The sequence below is a fragment of the Salmo salar genome, chromosome ssa13, assembly GCF_905237065.1.
Source record: "Salmo salar chromosome ssa13, Ssal_v3.1, whole genome shotgun sequence".
Lineage (NCBI taxonomy): Eukaryota > Metazoa > Chordata > Actinopteri > Salmoniformes > Salmonidae > Salmo > Salmo salar.
In genome coordinates, this window is record NC_059454.1 from 62,935,602 (window position 1) to 62,961,967 (window position 26,366).

The 26,366-nt window shown below is 42.5% G+C and overlaps 1 protein-coding gene across 6 annotated transcripts in view; it reads left to right on the forward strand.

Annotated features, from left to right (window-relative positions):
* LOC106567552 (CAP-Gly domain-containing linker protein 2) overlaps positions 1-26,366 on the forward strand; it is an 82,192-nt gene that overhangs the window by 43,117 nt on the left and 12,709 nt on the right. For 4 of the 6 annotated variants that reach the window (XM_014137003.2, XM_014137002.2, XM_014137005.2 and 1 more), the window contains exons 6-9: positions 10,204-10,401; positions 22,436-22,539; positions 25,171-25,231; positions 25,798-25,893. In XM_014137003.2, the coding sequence (XP_013992478.1) occupies positions 10,204-10,401; positions 22,436-22,539; positions 25,171-25,231; positions 25,798-25,893 (459 nt within the window). The remainder of the gene's footprint in view (positions 1-10,203; positions 10,402-22,435; positions 22,540-25,170; positions 25,232-25,797; positions 25,894-26,366) is intronic. The other 2 variants (XM_014137006.2, XM_014137007.2) reach the window with 1 other exon arrangement.

The following is a 26,366-nucleotide window of genomic DNA, read 5'->3' on the forward strand; positions in this document are numbered from 1 at the left end:
GTCCTCTTGTCTGATGAAACAAAAATAGAACTGTTTGGCCATAATGACCATCGTTATATTTGGAGGAAAAGGGGGAGGCTTACAAGCCGAAGAATACCATCCCAACCGTGAAGCACTGGGGTGGCAGCATCATGTTGTGGGGGTGCTTTGCTGCAGGAGGGGCTGGTGCACTTCACAAAAGAGATGGCATCATGAGGCAGGAACATTTTGTGGATATATTGAAGCAACATCTTAAGACATCAGTTAGGAAGTTAAAGCTTGGTCGCAAATGAGTCTTCCAAATGGACAATGACCCCAAGCATACTTCCAAAGTTGTGGAAAAATGGCTTAAGGACAACAAAGTCAAGGTATTGGAGTGGCCATCACAAAGCCCTGACCTCAATCCTATTGAACATTTGTGGGCAGAACTGAAAAAGTGTGTGCGAGCAAGGAGGCCCACAAACCTGACTCAGTTACACCAGCTGTCAGGAGGAATGGGCCAAAATTCACCCAACTTATTGTGGGAAGCTTGTGGAAGGCTACCCGACCTGTTTGACCCAAGTTAAACAATTTAAAGGCAATGCTACCAAATACTAATTGAGTGTATGTAAACTTCTGACCCACTGGGAATGTGATGAAAGACATAAAAGCTGAAAGAAATAATTCTCTGTACTATTAATCTGACATTTCACATTCTTAAAATAAAGTGGTGATCCTAACTGACCTAAGACAGGGAATTTTTACTGGAATTAAATGTCAGGAATTGTGACAAACTGAGTTTAAATGTAGTTGGCTAAGGTGAATGTAAACTTCCGACTTCAACTGTATATTGTGCAGGTTTCTTCTTTTCACTGTCAATTAGGTTAGTATTGTGGAGTAAATACAATGTTGTTGATCCATCCTCAGTTTTCTCCTATTGCAGCCACTGCTGGCTTGCCTCTGAAGCAAAGCAGGGTTGGTCCTTGGATAGGAGACCTGATGCTGCTGGAACTGGTGTTGGAGTGCCCGTAGGAGGCACTCTTTCCTCTGGTCTAAGAAAATATCCCAATTCCCCAGGGCAGTGATTGGGAACATAGAGGGCTGTCTTTCGGAGGAGACGTTAAACATGTGTCCTGACTCTCTGTGGTCACTAAAGATCCCATGGCACTTATCGTAAGAGTAGGGGGGTTAACCCCAATGTCCTGGCTAAATTCCCAATCTGGTCCTCATACCATCATAGCCACATAATCATCCTCAGCTTTCAATTGGCTCATTCATCCCCCTCCGGTCCCGTGTAACTATTACCTAGGTCGTTGCTGTAAATGAGAATGTGTTCTCAGTCAACTTACCTGGTAAAATAAGGGTTAAATAAAATTAAAAAACTCAAACTATTTTATAGTCACCATTGGCCTTATGGTGAAATCCCTGAGCGGTTCTCTTCCTCAAAGGCAACTGAGTTAGGAAGGACGCATGTATCTTTGTAGTGACTGGGTGTATTGATACACCATCCAAAGTGTAATTGATAACTTCACCATGCACAAAGGGATATTCAATGTCTGCTTTTTTATTTTTACTACTTATAGGTTTCCTTCTTTGCGAGGCATTGGAAAACCTCCCTGGTCTTTGTGGTTGAATCTGTGTTTGAGATTCACTGCTCGACTGAGAGACCTTACAGATAATTGTATGTGTTGGGTATAGAGGTGACTTTATCAATATTTTCGCTTGTATTTACCCCCCAAAAATGAAATGCTAATTAGCTGCTAATGTGGCTATCATAAAGAACTACAAATGGCATGATGATCTGGACGAGACTGCCCGAATCGAGACAAAGGTAAGAATCTCTGGATTAACTATCTAATGTTAGCTAAATGTAATAATGATTAAATTGGCTACATTTCTTTAAAAGGACAATTTCGTGAACTATCTTGTGCAAGTTTAAAAATGTACACAATACCTGTTAGCAAAAGTGTCAGCTAGAGATGATGTGCAGGAGCATGCAGGGATTTTTAGTTTTGCATAATGTCTATTTTGAAGCTAATTAGCATTTTTGAATCTGAGAGTAAATTGAGCTGAATATATTGATAAAAGTCACCTTGTCCGAGAGAGATTTTCATGGTTCTCAAAACATCACACCAGGGTAAGCCTACACGAAACACAGCCCTTATTTTATGTTTTTTTAATGTTTTCCCTATGGGGAAAATGAATGGTGGAAAACGATAGAAACCATTTCCCTGTTTAATCTCTAGGTTTTATGGGAATTTTGAAACCTCCACTGTGAGGCTCTGTAGGAATTAATGGAATTCTACAGTATTTCAGTTAAAGGACAAAATTACATGTATTTAAGTATTGTTTTGTTGTAGCGGGGACAGTAACATTAGTACTTTCCAAAACATATAATTGGAAAATGTTTTATATATTCTGTAAGTGTTTTATTTTTTATTTTTAGCTCACATAATATAATTTAAAATATGCATTAAGATGTCTGTAATATAATAAATGTGTCAAAAACAAATATAGACATTAAATGAATTTCTATGGCTTTCAAAATATTTTTTACAATGGTGGGTGAGTGCCAAGATGGAGGAGCGGGGGTTTCAAAACAGCGCCCTCTGTTTGTCATCTAGTGTAGATATAAATAATTGAGCGGTATGCACACATCAATTAAAAACTTGTCCCAGGTGCTGGATCAGAGAGGACAACGTAAAACGAAAAGTAAATCTGTACACTGGAAAAATGCTCCCAAAGCGTTTAATTGCATTAAACACATTTTTGCAGACCTTTTGACAGACACAAACAGACTGAAAGATGACAGAGAGCAAGAGATGGAGAGAGACACATGAGACAGAGGATGAGAGAGAGAGATTAAGAGAGGGCAGAGAGGGAGACAAAGAAGACATGCAATAGATAGAGAGCAAGAGATGGAGAGAGAGAAAAATTAGACAGAGGATGAGAGAAAGATTAAAAGAGGGTGGTGCGTGCATATGAGAGAAAGATTAAAAGAGGGAGACAAAGAAGACACGCAATACAGTGCCTTGCAAAAGTATTCAACCCCTTGACATTTTTCCTATTTTGTTGCATTACAACCTGTAATTTAAATTTATTTTTATTTGGATTTCATGTAATGGGCATACACAAAATAGTCCAAATTGGTGACGTGAAATAAAAAAATAACTTGTTTCAAAAAATAAAAAACGGAAAAGTGGTGCGTGTACATGTATTCACCCCTTTGCTATGAAGCCCCTAAATTAGATCTGGTGCTACCAATTACCTTCAGAAGTCACATAATTAGTTAGATTGCACACAGGTGGACTTTATTTATCTGTCACATGATCTCAGTATATATACACCTGTTCTGAAAGGCCCCAGGGTCTGCAACACCACTAAGCAAGGGGCACCACCAAGCAAGTGGCACCATGAAGAACAAGGAGCTTTCCAAACAGGTCAGGGACAAAGTTGTGGATAAGTACAGATCAGGGTTGGGTTATAAAAAAAATATCAGAAACTTTGAACATCCCACGGAGCACCATTTAATCCATTATTAAAAAATTTAAAGAAAATGGCACCACAACAAACCTACCAAGAGAGGGCCGCCCACCAAAACTCACGGACCAGGCAAGGAGGGCATTAATCAGAGAGGAAACAAAGAGACCAAAGATAACCCTGAAAGAGCTGCAAAGCTCCACAGTGGAGATTGGAGTATCTGTCCATAGGACCACTTTAAACCGTACACTCCACAGAGCTGGGCTTTACGGAAGAGTGGCCAGAAAAAAGGCATTGCTTAAAGAAAAAAATAATCAAACATGTTCGGTGTTCGCCAAAAGGCATGTGGGAGACTCCCCAAACATATGGAAGAAGGTACTCTGATTAGATGAAACTAAAATTTAGATTTTTGGCCATCAAGGAAAACGCTATGTCTGGCACAAACCCAACATCTCTCATCACCCCGAGAACACCATCGCCAAGGTGAGGCATGGTGGTGGCAGCATCATGCTGTGGGGATGTTTTTCATCGGCAGGGACTGGGAAACTGGTCAGAATTGGAGGAATGATGGATGAAGCTAAATACAGGGACATTTTTGAGGGAAACTTGTTTCAGTCTTCAAGAGATTTGAGACTGGGACGGAGGTTCACCTTCCAGCAGGACAATGACCGTAAGTATACTGCTAAAGCAACACTCGAAGGTGGTTTAAGGGGAAACATTTAAATGTCTTGGAATGGCCTAGTCAAAGCCCAGACCTCAATCCAATTGAGAATCTGTGGTATGACTTAAAGATTGCTGTACACTAGCGGAACCTATCCAACTTGAAGGAGCTGGAACAGTTTTGCCTTGAAGAATGGGCAAAAATCCCAGTGGCTAGATGTGCCAAGCTTATAGAGACATACCCCAAGAGACTTGCAGCTGTAATTGCTGAGAAAGATGGCTTTACGAAGTATTTTGGGGGGGTGAATAGTTATGCACGTTCAAGTTTTCTGTTTTTTTTGTCTTATTTCTTGTTTGTTTCACAATCAAAAATATTTTGCATCTTCAAAGTGGTAGGCATGTTGTGTAAATCAAACGATACAAACCCCCCCCCCCAAAATCTATTTTAATTTCAGGTTGTAAGGCAACAAAATAGTAAAAATGCCAAGGGGTGAATACTTTCGCAAGCCACTGTACATGAGACAGAACACATACACTGTATTTGGCACAATAGAAACATTTTAGAGACAAATCACACACAAACACAGTAGTGACACATTACATAGAATAGTTACAACACGTTGGGGACACAATTACTGATTATCATAGCACATAAATATGCAATATTTTTTTTAAAGATAGTATTGATATAAAATCAGTATTGATGGAAATGTCTGACTGTATGTCACCCCTCCCCCTCTTATCAGGCAGTCAGGTGACATATTTGGAAGATGTAGCACATTAGGTTAATTAACCTCAGCCAGCATTAGGATGCCCTAATTATCACATTCTGGCACATCAGGTGGCCATCTTGGTGCTGGCAGTAGGGCTAAAGTACAGACATACTGTATATACCCAGAAAACATGACCCCATTGGCCCCATGTGGGTATTCGGTGGCCAAAGTGAGCACGGGCTAGCCCACACCAAGCCAAACACAGGCTAGCCTACACCAGCTCAACACGGGCTAGCCCGACACGGGTCAGCCCACACCAAGCCCAACACTGTCATGGTTCCACCTGTCACCAGAGGGCGACAGAGACCGTCCTAGAGACATTAACAACACTCAGGTGTGTCCTATTTACTCGTTATGATTTCCCTGTTAAAAGGGGTGTGTTTTCTGTTGTCCTTTGCAGAAGCTTGAATTGTATACCGTGTGCGGTCGTTTCCTGAGTGAGGTTTCGAGACTTAGTGGTTGTTGTTTTTCTAGTGTACTTTGATCCTAAAGTATTCATGTTTACCCTTAACCGCTGATTCTGCAACTCTCCCAAATATCACAGACCCTCTGGGCACTTACCGATTTTGTCCAACCACAGCCCAACCCCAACCCAGGAGGAGCCAATGCCCAAGTCTCATCGCCCAGTGATACAGGTGTCTCCATAGTTCCTCCAGGGAAGCTGTACCGGGAACCCAAGATCCCAGCCCCCGAGCAGTATGACGGCCACCCGGGAGGATGCAAGAGGTTCCTCACTCAGTGCGCTCTGGTGTTCGAGCTACAGTCCTCCTCGTTCCACACCAATCGGTCCATGATAGCCTACATCATCTCTCTACTCTCGGGCAAGGCCCTTGCGTGGGCAATGGTGGTGTGAGAACAGCAGCCACCATACTGCAGCTCCACATTAGCCTTCACTGCCAAGCTGCGACAAGTGTTCAACCACCCAGTCGGTAGACGAGAAGCGGAAAGCCGACTGTTCAACCTCTGCGAAGGGGCCAGACCAGTGGCTGACTTCGCCATTGAGTTCCGCACTCTCGCCACCGGGAGTGGGTGGAATACTGAGGCACTGGTCACCGCTTTCCACCAGGGTCTGTTAAACTCCATCAAGGATGAACTTGCCACTTGGGAACTGGGAGAGGACCTCGAGTCCCTGATAAAGCTGGCCATCAGGATTTACAACCGCATCCGACACTACCACTGGTTTCCGGAGCACCCCAAGCAGGAATGTGACAGGCGCATGAGCAACGGCTGCTGCCTCTACTGCGGAGGTCTCGGCCATCTCCGTTCTACATGCCCAGAGTTGACGGGAAACACCAGGCTCGCCAGGACAAGGGGAGACCCTGACGAGCTGTGCAGTTACTACCCCAGCTACCCAGTCACCGTCTGACACTACCCGCAACCCTCCATTGGGACAACCGTCAGCACCACATTCAAGCCTTCGTGGACTCTGGGGCCGCGGATAATTTAATTGAGAATTGCAAATCCCCTGAGTGAAATGCCCCATTTCTCTGCAGGTTCAAGCCCTCGATGGATGCACCATCGGCCCTGGCCTGGTGGAATATCAGACCAAGCTCATTCTACTGCAGGTTGGGGTGAACCACTCAGGCTCTTAGTTTTCTTTTGATCACTGCTCCCGAGAACCCCCTTATCCTAGTGTACCCCGGGCTAGTGCTACAACCCACTATTCTCCTGGTCCACAGGACACCTACTAGACTGGGGTAAGAACTTCCAGACTAAATACCTAAGACCCCCACCAAGAGCCTCGCCGTGTTCCCCGGCATCCACTGAAGACCAAAACTTTTCCTCTGTTCCTCCCGAGTACTTTGACCTCCAGGAGGCCTTCAGTAAGAGACAATCCGCCACCCTCCCTCCTCATCGTCCATACTACTGCGCCATAGAACTCCTACCCAGCTCCACCCCTCCCCGGGGCCATCTGTACTCCCTCTTGACCCCTGAAGCAGCAGTCATGGACAATTACATCTGGGAGTTGCTGGAGGCAGGTTTTATCCACTCCTCTACATCCCCAGCTAGTGCAGGCCTCTTCTTTGTGGCAAAGAAGGATGGAGGTCTGCGTCCCTGCATCAATTACAGAGGGCTGAACAGGATTACAATTAAGAATCGTTACCCCCTACCTCTGATGTCTGCCGTCTTGGAGTTTGCCTATAGGGCCCAATTCGTCCCCAAACTGGACCTCCGCAACGCTTACAATCTGGTGAGAATCAGGGAGCGAGATGAATGGAAGACTGCTTTTAACACCCCGAGTGGCCACTATGAGTATTTATTCATGGCCTTCGGGATTACAAAACTCACCGGCAGTCTTCTAAGCATTGGTCAATGACACGCTTAGGGATGTGTTGAATCGGTTCGTCTTTGTTTCCCTCGACGACATCCTGATCTTCTCCAAGACCCTTCCGGAACACATCCTGCACGTCCGCCAAGTCCTGAGATGCCTCCTGCAGAGTCAACTATACATCAAGATTAGACAAGTGTGACTTCCATGTATCCCAAGCTTCTTTCCTAGGCCACATTATCTATCCCGCTGGCATCCAAATTGACCCCGTAAAGGTGAGTGCGGTCACAGACTGGCCTCTGTCCCGCCTCACTTAAACAAGTCCAGTGGTTTTACGGACGTTTTGACATTTTATATGCAACTTTGGTGCGGGGAGGCGCCTCATGGCCCTAACCCGCATGTCCCAGAACCATTCTTGCTGGACCCGCGAGGCTGACAGCGCATTCGGGTAGCTTAAGGGACGTTTAATCTCCGGACCCATCCTCGTCCATCCTGATCCTACCCGTCCCTTCGTGGTAGAGGTGGATGCCTCAGACACCGAAGCAGGGGCGGTCCTTTTACAGCGGAACGAGGGGGACAAGAACCTGCACCCATGTGCCTATCTCTCCAAGCGGTTCTCGCCAGTGGAACGCAACTACGATGTAGGCAACCAGGAGCTCTTGGCAGTTAAGTGGGCCCTTGAGGGGTGGAGACACTGGTTGGAGGGGCACCTCATCCTTCTGTGATCTGGACGGACCATAAGAACTTGGTCTCCATTCAAGAAGCCAAGTGGTTGAACGCTTGCCAGGCTAGGTGGGCTCTGTTCTTTAACAGGTTCAACTTTGCACTAGCCTATCGCCCGGGATAAAATAATCAGAAAGCAGACGCCCTGTCCCACCAACACAATGTCTCTGAGGAGAGGGACTCTGAGCCTATCATCCCCAGCTCCCGCAATGTGGCCCCTGTGATATGGAGTATTGATACCATGGTCCAACAAGCCCAGACCCGAGAACCTGACCCCGGCTGGGTCCCACTGCAGACTTTATGTTCCGCGATCAGCCCGTTCCTGGGTACTACAATGGGGACACTCCTCTGAAATTAACTGGGCATCCAAGGGTTAATCAGACACTGGAGTTCCTGAGGTGGAGATTCTGGTGGCCCAACATGATTGAGGATGTGAGATCCTTCGTTATGGCCTGCTCCACCTGTACCCAAGCAAGTCCTCACAACAGCGACCGGCTGGGTTGCTCCAACTTCTGCCCATCCTCAGCCGGTCCTGGTCCCACCTGTCCATAGACTTTATCACAGAGTTACCCCCATCCCAAGGGCTTACCACTATCCTGGTGGTTGTCGATCAGTTTTCCAAGGCTGCCCATTTCATCGCCTTACCCAAGTTGCCCTCAGCGAAGGAGACCGCTGATCTCATGATTACCCATGTCTTTCAACTACACAGACTTACCCAGGACATTGTCTCGGATCGTGGGCCCCAGTTCGTCGCACTGTATTGGAAAGCCTTCTGCTCCCTGTTGGGGGCATCAGTGAGTCTTTCCTTGGGGTTCCACCCACAGTCTAATGGAATAACGGAGCGGGCCAACCAGGAGTTGGAGAAGTTCCTCTGCTGTTTCGTCTCCACCCAGGCCAGCAACTGGACCAAGTTCCTCGTCTGGGCAAAGTATGCTGACAACACACTGCCGAACTCGTCCACTGGACTGTCACCGTTCGAGTGTCAGTTCGGGTTCACCGAATTGTTGTTCTTTGCAGAATCCATGCATGCGCACAAGGATGCATACGCCTGGGTGACCCAGTTTGGCTCTACTATTTGGATCACAATTCAGATCTGTTCAAATCAGGCCAGAGGTAGGCAATTTTGGTTTGAGGGCCATATCGGGACTTACAAATTCAATGGTGGGCGTCACAAATTTTCTTTGGACGGATTTGTTTGTCAAAAGTAATTTGGGGGTCAGAAAAAAATATGTATTATCATGTCTGCATACTTTCTATCTAGTTTAAGACCTTGAAGTGTTAACTCATGTCATTTTATCCAAAAGAATCATGTAATCTTTAAAAAAAAAATATAAAAAGGAATCCATCACATCCACAGCACCCACCATTTGAACAGCTCTTGGGCCGGATCCGGCACAGGGGTCGTATGTTGCCCACCCTTGGTCTAGGCCTGTTGTTCAAATGTCTGAATTTATATTCGGTATATACAAAAGTATGTGGACACCCCTTAAATGAGTATATTCTGCTATTTCTGCCACACCCATTGCTGACAGGTGTATAAAAATCGAGCACACAACCATGCAATCTCCATAGACAAACATTCCCAGTTGAATGGCCTTACTGAAGACCTCAGTGACTTTCAACGTGGAAGATGTGCACCTTTCCAAGAAGTCAGTTTGTCACATTTCTGCTGTGCTAGAGCTACCCAGATCAACTGTAAGTGCTGTTATTGTGAAGTGGAAACACCTAGGAGCAACAACTGATCAGGACACACAAGCTCACAGAGCTGGACCGCTGAGTGCTGAAGAACAGAGCCCTGACCTCAACCCCATCGAACACCTTTGGGATGAATTGGAACGCCGACTGCGAGCCAGGCCTAATCACCCAACATCAGTGCCGACCTCCTTAATGCTCGTGGCTGAATGGAAGCAAGTCCCCGCAGCAATGTTCCAACATCTAGTGGAAAGCCTTCCCAGAAGAGTGGAGGCTATTGTAGCAGCAAAGGGGGGACCAACTCCATATTAATGCCTATTATTTTGGAATGAGATGTTCGAAGAGCAGGTGTCAACATACACTACATTACCAAAAGTATCTTTAGTTTGCTCCTAATTCTTTTTTCTAATGCTCCCAGACAAATGTCCTCAATAATAATTAAAATATCATGAAAGTCTCTTATTTCATGCAGCATAGAAATCATTTTTTAAATTGAGTGTGTATAAAAAAAAATGTGTAATGCTGCAAGACAAATTTCCTCTTATCTTATTTGTTTCTCTCACCTCCTTCCCCCCTCTCTCTCTCCCCCATTCCTCCCCTACCCAACCACTCTTCCCCCCCTACACAACCCCCCCTCCCCCTCCATAGCTCACAGAGACGTCGTCACGCTATGCCCGCAAAATTTCAGGCACTACTGCGCTGCAGGAGGCACTGAAAGAGAAACAGCAGCACATCGAGCAGCTGCTGGCCGAGAGGGACCTGGAGCGGGCCGAGGTGGCCAAAGCCACCAGCCACATCTGTGAGGTGGAGAAGGAGCTCAGTGTCCTCAAGGCCCAGCACCTGCAGGTAGGCAGTAACCTGAGTGGCAGTTTTTGTCATCATGCCATGAAATTGCAAGCCCTCTTTTTGTACTGCGTTGGTCAGTTTTATGCGATAATATTGCGATGCTTTCACTGTTTTATGCTGAAACAGTGAGGTGATTGGTCAAATTCACAATAACTGTTGTTTTTGCAAAAAAATATTCTATCGCAGAATCGCAGAACCCTGGAGGGACTGGCTTACTAGACTCAAAGTAGGGCTGGGCGATATGGACCACAAGTCATATCCCGATATATTTAGGCTGAATATCGATATAAGATATATATCCCGATATTTTTTTCCGCAAAGTGAGAGCAAATGTTCAGTCAAAGTCAAAGCCAGATATGACATGTCTCAAGTAGTTTTATTGAAACCGGCTATTTCAGTGAACAGTTGAAAAATCAAATGAATAAATAATAAACAGGGCTCTTCACCTGGTTCAGATTAAATGCTCAGCTGTTCAAATAACAATAACATGTAAACATAAACACTGTATAACAACAGGAGTACCTTTTTTTTAAATCAAAGCTCCATAAGGTGCACATTTAAATAAAAATATCTTAAACAAAAATAGCCTATAAAATAAAATAGGCCTATCTTTTTCTGAAATAAATATTATATATATTTATGAGAAAAGTCAACTTTATTTTAGTTTGACAACTTTAAATGGCTTATTAAAATCAAATTACAGATTTCTTCTCCTTTCTAACAAATCCACAGATGCAAATAACGAACATTACAAAATAATAAAATGACAAACCCTAGTAAGGGCAGCAATTATATATAAATAAAGAACAAAATAAAGTGCTCAGTTTGAGAAAACGTTTTTTAAACATCAGCCTGAGATTACCATTTGCTTTTTGTTAACTCAATTTCTTATCTGAACAGCCTCAACCAGTTGCACAAGAAACAGACTATCAACTCAAACATTTTCCCCCTCTTTTTTTACTTTGATAAACAGTAATGCTGTCTTGAGGTAGACATTAGGCACACTGCGGGAAAATGAAGTTTGCAGTGAGCTTTGTTTCGGGGCTGGAGCTTTTTCGGGTTGTCGACGGCTTGCGGCTGGGGCTTCTGCAGCGCGCAGTTTCACATACTCTTCGTATTGCAGTTTGTGCCATTGTTTTAGGTGGTGAAAAAGATTTGTAGTGCTTCCACCCCCGGCTGTAACTTTTTTATGGCACTGCCTACATATAACGTGATTTTGTTGCTCATCTGATACTTTGAATCCGAACCATCTCCAAATTACTGAGCCAATGCTTTCTCTTTTACTAACCAATTCCTCCTCAAAACGCTCCGCAGACGCTGTTGCTTCCTCCATGTTTGTTGAAGTGTCTGTTCCTGCCCCTCCCCCCTCTGTGCATGAAAGAGGAGGGGCGGGGAGCAGCGCAGAGCGCTCCAGGTCTGCAGCTTGCTTGGAGCAAGGATCAAAGCGCAAATTTGAACTATATCGATGTATGCGAAATGGTCTAATTTCATATCACATTTAAAATATATCGATATATTTTTTATATCGATATATCGCCCAGCCCTAACTCAAAGCGGTACTAAAGTGTAAATAAACCATCTCTAATGCACTTTGGTTCGCCTGGAGATGTGCAACGTTCATAAACAAATCAGTTAGTCAGCTACTTCTGACGAATCAGAATCTCATGCAAGCTGAGCCTCAAAATCATAATGTTATCTCCCATGGTTATCTCTCTTTTCTAGACAAGGTGCACGCTAGTTTTTGCATTCCCGGGTGCCCTGTTTGGGTGGAGATTTAATTTACCGAGCAATGGAATAATATGCTAAATCCACCCACCCAGGGCACTGGTGATGCAAAACTAACGTGGCCAAGGAAAGCAAGTCCAGCGCTCTCAACCAATCAGCATTTATAGCGGAAACAGAGAAGGTCTTGGCCTTTGGCTAGCTATACCTACGTTTATGTCTCCAACCATGCTGTCAAAGGCACACAGGTAGGGAATAAGCTAGCATTTATTTCACTAGAAAGTTGCTAAATGCATGCCAGACAAAGCTTCTCTAGTGCGTTCTTCACGATAAAACAGTCACCGTAGGTGACTCGGGAATTTAAAGAGCTCCTCAACCAGAAAAAAAACAAGTGTTTAAATCATGTGGCAGTAAAGAGGAAAGGAGGTAACATCAAAATCCTACTACTGCAAAGGGAGGCTTACTGGATATCGTATCTAAAACATTGACCCCTAGAGGTCTGAATATTGACTTTGATCTCATGCCCTTCTTATGAACAAATCTTTATTTTATGAACAAGTTTTATAGATGTATATATTCTTTCTACAGCTTATTAGCCTACACCAAATATGTTCCCCCGTTGATGATGCTCATTATACATTAAGGTTGAACCAAAAGATTACATGTAACGAAACGAAATATGAAACAATTATGTGAAATTGAATTAAACAATAATGTATGTTGATGCTAATGTGATGTACAATATTCAATTGTTTCTATATGATAAGAATAGCTTACTATATTTAATATGCCAAAGTTTTTTGTTTTTTTTTACAGTTTCACTAATTCATTTTAATGAACTTAATAATTATGACACACCCCTCACTAGTGTCATTGATTGCACGAATTGCACTGTTTGTCTACATAACCTGGTTCAAGTATTTATGATATTACCCTGAGAAAGGCACAGTAATGTGAAACGTTGGTAAATACCCATTACATTTGCTTTGCTTTATCTTGGCCAGGTTGCAGTTGTAAATGACAACTTGTTCTCAACTTGCCTACCTGGTTAAATAAAGGTGAAATAAAATAAAATAAAAAAATAAAATTGCTGGGAGTTTATACATGGAGTGTGTGACTTAGTTTATTCGCCGTTAGTCAGCACCTCCACATAAACACATTTTTTATGGGTGTGCGCCTGCTCATGTTTTTTTAATCTAGTAAAGAGGAAAGGAAAAATGTTCAGAGGAGACTCAAAAGCAAGATCAAGGAGTGCAAGGCAGCCTACAAAGACAAATTAGACAATGTTTTTAAAGACAATGACAGTAGGAAAGTCTGGAAAACCATCACAGGTTACAAACCAAAGAGACATTGCATGACTGTCGGTAATGACCTTGTCTTTGCAAATGTTTTGAACAGTTTCTATTGAAGGTTTGACATGGGTGATTTTACATCGCAGCATAAGTGGCCATGGACAATATAGACAGCATACCAGCTGTTGATATACAAATCCCTGTGATGACGTCAAGCAACACTTTCAACATGTCATCCCAAGAAAATCATACGGTCCAGACAGCTTTAGCAGGAAGGCTCTCTGGGCAGGCACAAACCAGCTTGCACTACCGTTCCAGAAGCTGTTCCAGCTGTCACTGGACAGCGGGATAATTCCAGACTTATGGAAAAAGTTGCTGATTGTCCCAGTACCTAAAAACAACAGGCCAAAAGAAAAGAACGACTTACGTTCTGTAGCCCTGACATCTGTACCTATGAAAACAAAAAAAACATTATTTCTGGTGTCTCATCCCAACTAGATCCAAACCAATTTGAATACCGCGCCTCCAGGCGTGTTGATGATGCGTTACTGGACATGCTGAACATCATATACGAACACTTAGAACAGGCAAATAGCCTAGTGAAAATTGTATTCATTGACTTCAGTGGTGGACAAGCTGGTGAATTTGGGTGTCAACTCTCTACTGATCAAGCGGATCAACAGTTTCCTTGTGAATTGTACCCAACAAGTAAAGTTCAACTCTGCCATCCCCACATCTAGAACGGTGAATACGGGAGCCTCACAATGTTGGGTACTTTCACCGATCCTGTACACACTGTGAACGAACGATGGTCAAGCCTCTGAGCCAGCCCACACATTCTTTAAATATGTAGATAACACCGCTCTTGTGCATTTTTCCTCCCAGACCAAGGTTTTGACAGAGAAACTGTCAAATTCATCCAGTGGTGCGCAGATAACTTTCTTGAAATAAACATTAAGAAAACAAGAGATTGAAATTGATTTTAGAAGGAATGGAACTGCACTATCCCCTACGAAGTTCAATTGGAAATCCGTCGATAGAGTGACCACGTATAGATATCTGGGAATCGAAATAGACAAACTGAAATTCAATGACTGTATCCTTGCAAAGACAAAGAAACTTCCACATACAATGTTTATTTTACGCAAACTGAACCATTTTAATGTTGATTGCCATATCCTACAACTGTTTTACAAATCTGTCTTGCAGAGTGTGCTGTCCTTTTGTCTTACCTGCGTGTTTGGAAACATACGAGCACAAGACCAAGTCAAGCTTCAGCGCTTGATCAAGACGGTGGGAAGGATAATTGGTATAGATCAATAATCAGCCACCAGTCTGTACACAAAACCTATCCTCCAAAAACTTGAAACCATTTTACAGGACAGTACCCGTCCCCTTCATTCAAAACTCAGTCACAGCAGCAGCCGTAAAAGTGGAAAGAGACTTCTTTAAGACCACCAGTGGCGCTTTTATAGCTCAATCTAATTCGCTGATTAAAAAAAATCCATAGGTCTAACGGACACATGCTCAAACTGGCGCACTTTTGACAGACTTCAACATCTGCAAATTATCGAGATATCAAAGTGTCACCAATAAAAACCTAAACAATAGGCCTATAGCAAATGTAGCATATGGAACACATTTTTCAAATGCAAATAGCACTTTTCGGTAGTGCTCAAAGCATGCAATTCCGAGATCAGCATTTATTTTTCATCTCGAAGCATTGAACCCAATCAGTCCTCCATGACAACAAAATCATAAACAACAGTGTAGTAACAGAGTTGGCTAGTCCTTAGTTTTTGTGTTATGCTCATGTAAAACAATTTGGCTAATCTATATTTCCATATTTCCCAGTCACTTGAAGGTCCAGGGGTATTAAATATATTGGAATGACTGGCAATCTGACACTTGTTTTTTTTCTTCATGTAAAGATATAGCCTAATCATATTATTATCTGTAGTAGAAAGGGATGGGTAAGAAGAAGCCTGCATAACCCATCCATAAAGTAACATGAAACATCCATTTATGGCCAGCTATGTAAACTCTAACATTGACTTATCCTGCAATATGTCATTCAATTGGTTATATTCATTTTGGCTCTTCTAATACCTCTTATTAAGCAGGTTGACATTTATTGGGATGAGTCTTGTCCTTGAGGCAGAACCGAGCGATTTCCGCTAGATGGGCCACCTGCAAAATTGGATATATTGTAAAAATGTATGAAATCAGACATTTGCTTTTTGGTCTTAATTTAAGGTTAGGCCTTAGGGTTAGCAGTGTGGTTAAGGTTGGGTTTAAAATGTTATGACTGTGGCTGTGCTAACTAGTGGCCAATCTGCAGAGCTGCCTCCAAAACAATATTTGTGATGAAAAACGCTAACCTGCGCCCCTTAAAGGGAAAGGAATTGAAAACTTTATTATCCCACCGGGGGAAATTAATTTGCTTGTGTGCTTAAAAATATGGTATATAAGAACAGAAAAATACACAATCAAATAAATGTAAAGTGCAATAGCCTGCATATTTACTGTGAAAGTGCAATATGCTGTACACTCACGTGACCAATAGACTATCCATTGTGTATATCAGTTGAAGTCGGAAGTTTACATACACTTAGGTTGGAGTCATTAAAACTCGTTTTTCAACCACTCCACAAATTTCTTGTTAACAAACTATAGTTTTGGCAAGGCGGTTAGGACATCTGCTTTGTGCATGACACAAGTAATTTTTCCAACAATTGTTTACAGACAGATTATTTCACTTATAATTCACTGTATTACAATTCCAGTGGGTCAGAAGTTAACATACACTAAGTTGACTGCCTTTAAACAGCTTGGAAAATTCCAGAAAATGATGTCATGGCTTTAGAAGCTTCTGATAGGCTAATTGACATAATGTGAGTCAATTGGAGGTGTACCTGTGGATGTATTTCAAACTCAGTGCCTCTTTGCTTGACATCATGGGAAAATCAAAAGAAATCAGCCAAGACCTCAGAAAAAAAACTTTAGACCTCCACAAGTCTGGTTCATCCTTGGGAGTAATTTCCAAACGCCTGAAGGTACCACGTTCATCTGTACAAACAATAGTATGCAAGTATAAACACCATGGGACCACGCAGCCGTCATAACACTCAGGAAGGAGACGCGTTCTGTCTCCTAGAGATGAATGTACTTTGGTGCGAAAAGTGCAAATCAATCCCAGAACAACAGCAAAGGACCTTGTGAAGATGCTGGAGGAAACAGGTACAAAAGTATCTATATCCACAGTAAAACGAGTCCTATATCGACATAACCTGGAAGGCCGCTCAGCAAGGAAGAAGCCACTGCTCAAAAACCGCCATCAAAAAGCCAGACTACGGTTCGCAACTGCACATGGGCACAAACATCGTACTTTTTGGAGAAATGTCCTCTGGTCTGATGAAACAAAAATAGAACTGTTTGGCCATAATGACCATTGTTATGTTTGGAGGAAAAAGGGAGAGTCTTGCAAACCTAAGAACACCATCCCAACCGTGAAGCACGGGGGTGGCAGCATCATGTTGTGGGGGTGCTTTGCTGCAGGAGGGACTGGTGCACTTCTCAAAACAGATGGCATCATGAGGCAGTAAAATTATGTGGATATATTGAAGCAACATCTCAAGACATCAGTCAGGAAGTTAAAGCTTGGTTGCAAATGAGTCTTCCAAATGGACAATGACCCCAAGCATACTTCCAAAGTTGTGTCAAAATGTCTTAAGGACAACAAAGTCAAGGTATTGGAGTGGCCATCACAAAGCCTTGACCTCAATCCTATAGAAAACTGAAAAAGCGTTTTTGAGCAAGGATGCCTACAAACCTGACTGTTACACCAGCTCTGTCAGGAGGAATGGGCAAAAATTCACCCAACTTATTGTGGGAAGCTTGTGGAAGGCTACCCAAAACATTTGACCCAAGTTAAACAATTTAAAGGCAATGCTACCAAATACCAATTGAGTGTATGTAAACTTCTGACCCACTGGGAATGTGATGAAAGAAATAAAAGCTGAAATAAATCATTCTCCCTAGTATTATTCTAACATTCACATTCTTAAAATAAAGTGGTGATCCTAACTGACCTAAGACAGGGAATTTTTACTCTGATTTAATGTCAGGAATTGTGAAAACTGAGTTTAAATGTATTTGGCTAAAGTGTATGTAAACTTCCGACTTCAACTGTATATACACACACAGTACAGTTCAAAGATTTGGGGTCACCGAGAAATGTCCTTGTTTTGGAAAGAAAAGCACATTTTTGTCCATTAAAATACCATCAAATTGATTGGAAATACAATGACATTGTTAATGTTGTAAATGACTATTGTATCTGGAAACTGCTGATTTGAAAAAAATATATGGAATATCAACAGAGGCGCATTATCAGCAACCATCACTCCTGTGTTCCAATGGGACGTTGTGTTAGCTAATCCAAGTTGATCATTTCAAAAGGATAGTTGGTCATTACAAAACCCTTTTGCAATTATGTTAGCACAGCTGAAAACTGTTGTACTGATTAAAGAAGCAATAAAACTGGCCTTCTGTAGACTAGTTCAGTATCTGGAGCATCATCATTTGTGGGTTTGATTACAGGCTCAAAATGGCCAGAAACAAGATCTTTCTTCTGAAACTCGTCAGTCTATTCTTGTTCTGAGAAATTAAGGCTGTTCCATGCGAGAAATTGGCAAGAAACTGAAGATCTCGTATAACGCTGTGTACTACTCCCTTCACAGAACAGCGCAAACTGGCTCTAACCAGAATAGAAAGAGGAGTGGGATGCCCCGGTGCACAACTGAGCAAGAGGACAAGTACATTACAGTGTCTAGTTTGAGAAGCCGACATCCATCATAATTCCTCAACTGGCAGCTTCATTAAATAGTACCCGCAAAATACCAGTCTCAAAGTCAACACTGAAGAGGCGACTCCGGGATGCTGTCCTTCTAGGCAGAGTTCCTCTGTCCAGTGTCTGTGTTTTTTTGCCCATCTTAATCTTTTCTTTTTATTGGCCAGTCTGAGATATGTATTTTTCTTTGCAACTCTGCCTAAAAGTTCAGCATTCCGGAGTCGCCTCTTCACTGTTGACGTTGAGACTGGTGTTTTGCGGGTACTATTTAATGAAGCTGCCAGGTAAGGACTTATGAGGCGTCTGGAACGTTCTTGATACACACAGGAAACTGTTGTGTGAAAAACCCAATTCTTCACACAAACTGGTGCGCCTTGAACCTACTACCATACCCTGTTCAAAGGCACTTCAATTTTTTGTCTTGCCCATTCACAGTCTGAAGGGAAAATCATACATAATCCATGTCTCAATTTTCTCAAGGCTTAAAAATCCTTCTTTAAGCTGTCTCCTCCCCTTCATCTACTCTGATTGAAGTGGATTTAACAAGTGACATCAATAAGGGATCATAGCTTTCACCTGCTCAGTCTGTCAAGGAAAGAGCAGGTGTTCTTGATGTTTTCTACTCTGTGTATATCACTTGTAGACTAGCACAGGAAAGCAGCGCCACAGATGAAAGGAGAAACTAGTGATCAAACCTGAGTTAGTCGCTTATCTTTGGTAGAGCGTGCGCGGCTTGCCTTGCTCCCTCCAACAGTAAAATAAACTGAGATTGAGATTTTTTTTCATGAAACTAACACAAAGTAATATAACTAATAATAATGCAGTACTTTCCACACAAAGAAATATTGTAAAGTAACACTTTACTTTTGTTAAATGTGACTAGTACTATGTAATATATTACTTTTCCAAGTAACTAATCCCAACACGGGTGATGATGATGGTAATTAGCCATAAAAGCCGTTTGGCTGTGCAAGGACAGTGGTGACAGTTTGGCTACCTCCAAAATAGCACCATATTCCCTATATAGTGCACTTGGGTGTGAGCATGTGTGCAGCGACAGTGACAGGGGCATTTGAATTGGCACCATATACATTTACATTTACATTTTAGTCATTTAGCAGACGCTCTTATCCAGAGCGACTTACAGTAGTGAATGCATACATTTCATAATTTTTGTTTTTTTTCTGTGCTGGCCCCCCGTGGGAAACGAACCCACAATCCTGGTGTTGCAAACGCCATGCTCTACCAACTGAGCTACAGGGAATACATAGTGCACTACATAGGGAATAGGTTGTCATTACAGGGAATACATAGTGCACTACATAGGGAATAGGTTGTCATTATACAGATGTAGGATCTTAAATTGATCACTCTTTTGTTGCTAAGAATTTTTTTGCACAGCAGGAAATGCAAACTTGTAGTGTATTCAAGATTTAAAAAGGCTTCTAAGGTTTGTAATTTCCACTTCAAAATATATCAAGCCCTACAAAAAATTTCCATTAATTATAATCCACATAATAATTCACATTTCCTGTTGCTGCAGGACTATTTTCCTGCTGTAAATAACTGGCTCAAATTAAGATCCTACATCTGTAGTTGCATGCTGTCACGGTCACTGCAGACTACACACTCACACCAGCCAAATCAGCAGCACCCACTCTGACTCAACCAGGGAAATGTCTTAATATGTCATCCCAATGAGTCTGCACATGTTGATGAGTCATGCAATGACTGGGCTCTTGACTGAATTAAGAGAAAAGCAACTGCATATTTGTCAGACAAATTAATCTGTTAGATATGGAAGTTGACAACATATAGGGCTGGTATCCCAGCCAGATTAAGCCTAATCCAAGACTAAAAAGCATTCTCAATGGTGGTTATCCATTGAAATAATGGTATTGTAGTAGTGTGTACTGTACATCATTGGAACTGACTGACACACACAAATACACACTTGCAGGAAAGCATATCTACTGTGCTCTGGTTCGCCCCGAGGTGTGCTTCGAGTGAGTTTTTTTTTTAGTCCAGGACTAAAATGTATCTGTGTCTGGGGTTGTTCCATGTCATTTATTTATATATATATATATGTATATGTTTTTTTACCTTTTATTTAAAATTTCAGCAAGCCATGATACCCACCATCTCAGATTGTTCTGAAATCGTTTCTGTAGTTAAAAACAGATAAGATAAGCATTACGGAAACATTTTGTTGAAATATAATTTGATCTCTGAGAAATTAAGCTAATTGATTGCACCCAAGTTGGCCATTTTAATTGATAGGATACAATAATTATTAATAATATAATATTCAATTATAGTACCTAACATCCAAAGTTTTTTTTAACGACGGGTAAGACAAAGAAATGGTCAAAAGCCAACCACGGACCCCCCACACCCCACACCAATCCCAACCCAACAACCAGTATATACAGTGCATTCGGAAAGTATTCAGACCCCTTCACTTTTTCCACGTTTTGCTACGTTAACACCTTATAATAAAAAGTATTAAATAAATAAAAATCCTCATCAATCTACACACAATACCCCATAATGACAAAGTGAAAACAGGTTTTTATTATTTACATAAGTATTCAGATCATTTGCTATGAGACTCGAAATTGAGCTCAGGTGCATCCTATTTCCATTGATCAATCTTGAGATATTTCTACAGCTTGTTTTGAGTACACCTGTGGTAATTTCAATTGATTGGACACAATTTGGAAAGGCACACACCTGTCTATATAAGGTCCCATAGTTGACAGTGCATGTCAGAGCAAAAACCAAGCCGTAAGGTCGAAGGACTTGTCCGTAGAGTACTGAGACAGGATTGTGTCGAGGCACACATCTGGGAAGGGTTACCAAAACATTTTTGCAGCATTGAAAGTCTCCAAGAACACAGTGGCCTCCATCATTCTTAAATGGAAGAAGTTAAGAACCACCAAGACTTCCTAGAGCTGGCCGCCCGGCCAAACTGAACAATCGGGAGAGAAGGGCCTTGGTCAGGGAGATGATCAAGAATCAGATGGTCACTTTGACAGAGCTCCAGAGTTTCTCTGTGGAGATGGGAGAACCTTCCAGAAGGACAACCATCTCTGCAGCAATCCACCAATCAGGCCTTTATGGTAGAGTGGCCAGACGGAAGCCGCTCCTCAGTAAAAGGCACATGACAGCCCACTTGGAGTTTGCCAAAAGGACTCTCAGACCATGAGAAACAAGATTCTCTGGTCTACGGTGAAGCATGGCGGTGGCAGCATCATGCTGTGGGGATGTTTTTCAGCGGCAGGGACTGGGAGACTAGTTACAATTGAGGGAAAGATGAACGGAGCAAAGTACAGAGAGATCCTTGATAAAAACCTGCTCCGGAGCGCTCAGGACCTCAGACGGGGGCGAAGGTTCACCTTCCAACAGGACAATGAACCTAAGCACACATGCAAGATAACACAGGAGTGGCTTTGGGACAAGTCTCTGAATTTCCTTGAGTGGCCCAGCCAGAGCCTGGACTTGAACCCGATCGAACATCTCTGGAGAGACCTGAAAATACAAACCTTTTTCTCCTAATAGCAGGAACAGCACCATGTAGTGGTCAGAACCTAGTAACATTAGGATGTTGGATGAAACACACCAAATTCACTGAGAATACATAACATAGGATGAAGAAACAAAACTCAGAGCCTCAGCTCCATACTACTTGTCAGACAGATACATTTTGAAAATGTGTAACTCATTGTTGGAAAAAGGTTTGGTCCAAATCAGATGTTAGGTAATATATTTATTGAATGTTATAAGAATCCTATATATTAAAAGTGACGCTTTGGGTGCAATCAATTAGCTTAATTTCTCAGAGATCAAATTATATATGTTCCTAACAAAATAAACGATTTCAGAACAATCTGAGATGGCGGCTGTCAAACTTCTTTATTGTGCTTTTTGAGGTGGAAAGAACCTCTGGGAAACTGACCCTTATTGTGTAATCAACAGACTACAACAAAGAAATCTACTCAACTAGACAAATAAAACATGATTCATTCATCAATGTTTCTTTTCATTGTACATTTCACTGTACACGTAAACCAGGCCAAATTAGTATTGGTAAGTGTACTTACTGAGAACTTGTCAAAGCACTTAGTGATATAGCTCATCCCTGATATGTTTTTTTCTCTGATTACAGTATGTCACAGAGACTGAAAGCAACCTCCAGCAAGTCAAAACTCTGTTGGCAAGCACTCAGAAGGACAAAGTAGAGCTGGCCAATCAGCTTGAAGAAGAGAAAAGGTACGGTGTCAGGGATTTCTATGGAATGATTCATTTGTGGCACAAAAGTATATAAATAATAAATTGCTTAGAGCAATTGAATATATATATATATATATATATATATATATATATATATATATATATATATATATATATATATATATATATATATACTGCTCAAAAAATAAAGGGAACACTTAAACAACACATCCTAGATCTGAATGAAAGAAATAATCTTATTAAATACCTTTTTCTTTACATAGTTGAATGTGCTGACAACAAAATCACACAAAAATAATCAATGGAAATCCAATTTATCAACCCATGGAGGTCTGGATTTGGAGTCACACTCAAAATTAAAGTGGAAAACCACACTACAGACTGATCCAACTTTGATGTAATGTCCTTAAAACAAGTCAAAATGAGGCTCAGTAGTGTGTGTGGCCTCCACGTGCCTGTATGACCTCCCTACAATGCCTGGGCATGCTCCTGATGAGGTGGCGGATGGTCTCCTGAGGGATCTCCTCCCAGACCTGGACTAAAGCATCCGCCAACTCCTGGACAGTCTGTGGTGCAACGTGGTGTTGGTGGATGGAGCGAGACATGATGTCCCAGATGTGCTCAATTGGATTCAGGTCTGGGGAACGGGCGGGCCAGTCTATAGCATCAATGCCTTCCTCTTGCAGGAACTGCTGACACACTCCAGCCACATGAGGTCTAGCATTGTCTTGCATTAGGAGGAACCCAGGGCCAACCGCACCAGCATATGGTCTCACAAGGGGTCTGAGGATCTCATCTCGGTACCTAATGGCAGTCAGGCTACCTCTGGCGAGCACATGGAGGGCTGTGCGGCCCCCCAAAGAAATGCCACCCCACACCATGACTGACCCACCGCCAAACCGGTCATGCTGGAGGATGTTGCAGGCAGCAGAACGTTCTCCACGGCGTCTCCAGACTCTGTCACGTCTGTCAAGTGCTCAGTGTGAACCTGCTTTCATCTGTGAAGAGCACAGGGCGCCAGTGGCGAATTTGCCAATCTTGTTGTTCTCTGGCAAATGCCAAACGTCCTGCACGGTGTTGGGCTGTAAGCACAACCCCCACCTGTGGACGTCGGGCCCTCATACCACCCTCATGGAGTCTGTTTCTGACCGTTTGAGCAGACACATGCACATTTGTGGCCTGCTGGAGGTCATTTTGCAGGGCTCTGGCAGTGCTTCTCCTGCTCCTCCTTGCACAAAGGCGGAGGTAGCGGTCCTGCTGCTGGGTTGTTGCCCTCCTACGGCCTCCTCCACGTCTCCTGATGTACTGGCCTGTCTCCTGGTAGCGCCTCCATGCTCTGGACACTACGCTGACAGACACAGCAAACCTTCTTGCCACAGCTCGCATTGATGTGCCATCCTGGATGAGCTGCACTACCTGAGCCACTTGTGTGGGTTGTAGACTCCGTCTCATGCTACCACTAGAGTGAAAGCACCGCCAGCATTCAAAAGTGACCAAAACATCAGCCAGGAAGCATAGGAACTGAGAAGTGGTCTGTGGTCCCCACCTGCAGAACCACTCCTTTATTGGGGGTGTCTTGCTAATTGCCTATAATTTCCACCTGTTGTCTATTCCATTTGCACAACAGCATGTAAAATTTATTTTCAATCAGTGTTGCTTCCTAAGTGGACAGTTTGATTTCACAGAAGTGTGATTGACTTGGAGTTACATTGTGTTGTTTAAGTGTTCCCTTTATTTTTTTGAGCAGTGTATATAAAAAAGTTTCCACTTTCATGACAACAGGATATTACTATTGTCATTTCGGCAATTGAAACCAATACTAAAACCTTCCTCAAGTGCGAAAATCCCCTCTATTATTCCATTTATGCTACTCAGAAGAACATTGCTAGGGCATTGTCATTTTCATATGCCCTGCTTTTAAAATACACATCATTTTATTAGCTAGCTGCACTAGCCATCTTTGGTAGAACTTTCAGCTGTGAATAAAATCTATTGTTCCAGTAAAATAGATATTATGTGTCCCATGGCACCGTATTCCCTATATAGTACTACTTTTTTCAATAGGGTAGCCATTTGGAACGGATCCATGGTTGTCGGTGCTGTGATCAGACCTGTGCCAAATACATATGTCAAACACTTTCACATACTTAAAGTGCGCTTGATTTAACCTGACCAGTTTTCAGGGTGGGAGTATTTAGCACTTTTGGGACTATTCCATTGCACAGGGCAAGCTTAGTAGTCAAGTGTACCTCAAGTGATTGAATTGACATACTGTATGCAGTTCTTGAAGTGGGACAATGCTTTCCTATACAGTGTACTGAGTCCGACTCCTCTAATTTTCTACTGCTGGAGTACTGGCACCTTTTATGATGAGTACGGTCACCAAAAATGAGTACCCACACCTATTTAATTCTACTTCATGCACTGTCCGTATGTATTTGATCCAGGTGTGGTACTGTGTAGCTCAGTTATTAAGAGCATGGTGCTAGATACGCCAAGGTCGTGGGTTCATTCCCCACAGGGCTCAAATACGCATGTCAAAAATGTATGCAGTCACTGTACTGTAAATTGTTTTAGAAACCATTTGTTGGGTCGTGATGCTCTTCTGTGGCACTGCCCCGACACCTTGTGGCCGATGTGTTATTACAGGAAAGTGGAAGACCTTCAGTTCAGAGTGGAGGAAGAGTCAATCACCAAAGGAGACCTTGAGGTATTTATCTACCGTTTGGTAAAAAGCTTAGATCAACAATAGTTTGATAAACATGTTTTGAAGGGATGAGAATGTGTGTTTATAAGATTACTTTAGCAAAAGTGATAGAATTTTGCTCTTTCTATAGTGTAATGTGAAAGATATTGAGTAGTAGGCTGGTAGCAGTCGACACTATGATGCTCAGTTAGGTTAGAGTGACCAAAAGCCTGTGCCAAACATAGCGATTAAAACAAGAAGTGAGCAAAGATAGACAGAGGGACGTTTCACATTTTCAATGTTTAGGGGCGGCAGGTAGGTTAATAGCCTTGGGCCAGTAATGGAAAAGTCACTGGTTTGAATCCCTGAGCTGACTAGGTGAAAAATCTGACTAATATGCCCTTAAGCAAGGCACTTAATCCTAATGACTAAAATGTAAATGTCTATCCTCCTCCAATCTTTTGACAGCTGTTACAGAAAATCACATGTGATGTGTATTTTTCACACAGTCTCTTCAATCTGTACAGGTTTCTGTGTCTTGTCTTTTTTTCTACCTCTGGTCTCTCTCCGTTCTCTTTTCCTCTCTGTAGACTCAGACGAAATTGGAGCATGCCCGTTTTCGGCAGCTTGAGCAGAATCTGTTCCTCGAAAAGTCGAGAGCAGAAAAGCTTCAGAAAGAATTAGAGGTGAATCGGGTAACTGGAAAAGCTAGCCCATCCTAGAGCCCCTGCCTGTATCCATTTTCCTTTGCGCTTCTCCCCTGTATCTTTTGTTTTGGTTGCTGTGGGACTTGCAGCACAAATCCTTGTCATTCCTGTCCTGCACCTGTTTCCAAACTCAGTCACTCATACAGAAAATCCTGTCAGTTACATCATCAAACGGCATAGACTACAATCAGAATTGGATGCCATTGCCCTGATTTATTTACCAATGCCAGGAATGCTCTGTACCGATATTAGGTTTCATGTTGAGAGAAACAAATTTCAAGCCTGACGACTCACACTAAATTCTTCCACTACTCTGTCGTTGCTAAATACTTTAGTCTGAGACTGCCATCAATGAAGTTGTTTGTGGTGACGAGGGGCATTGTACAAAACAAAGTAATTTAACCAATCAGAGTATCAAAGCCAATGACGAATTTTCAAACCGCCACTTTACC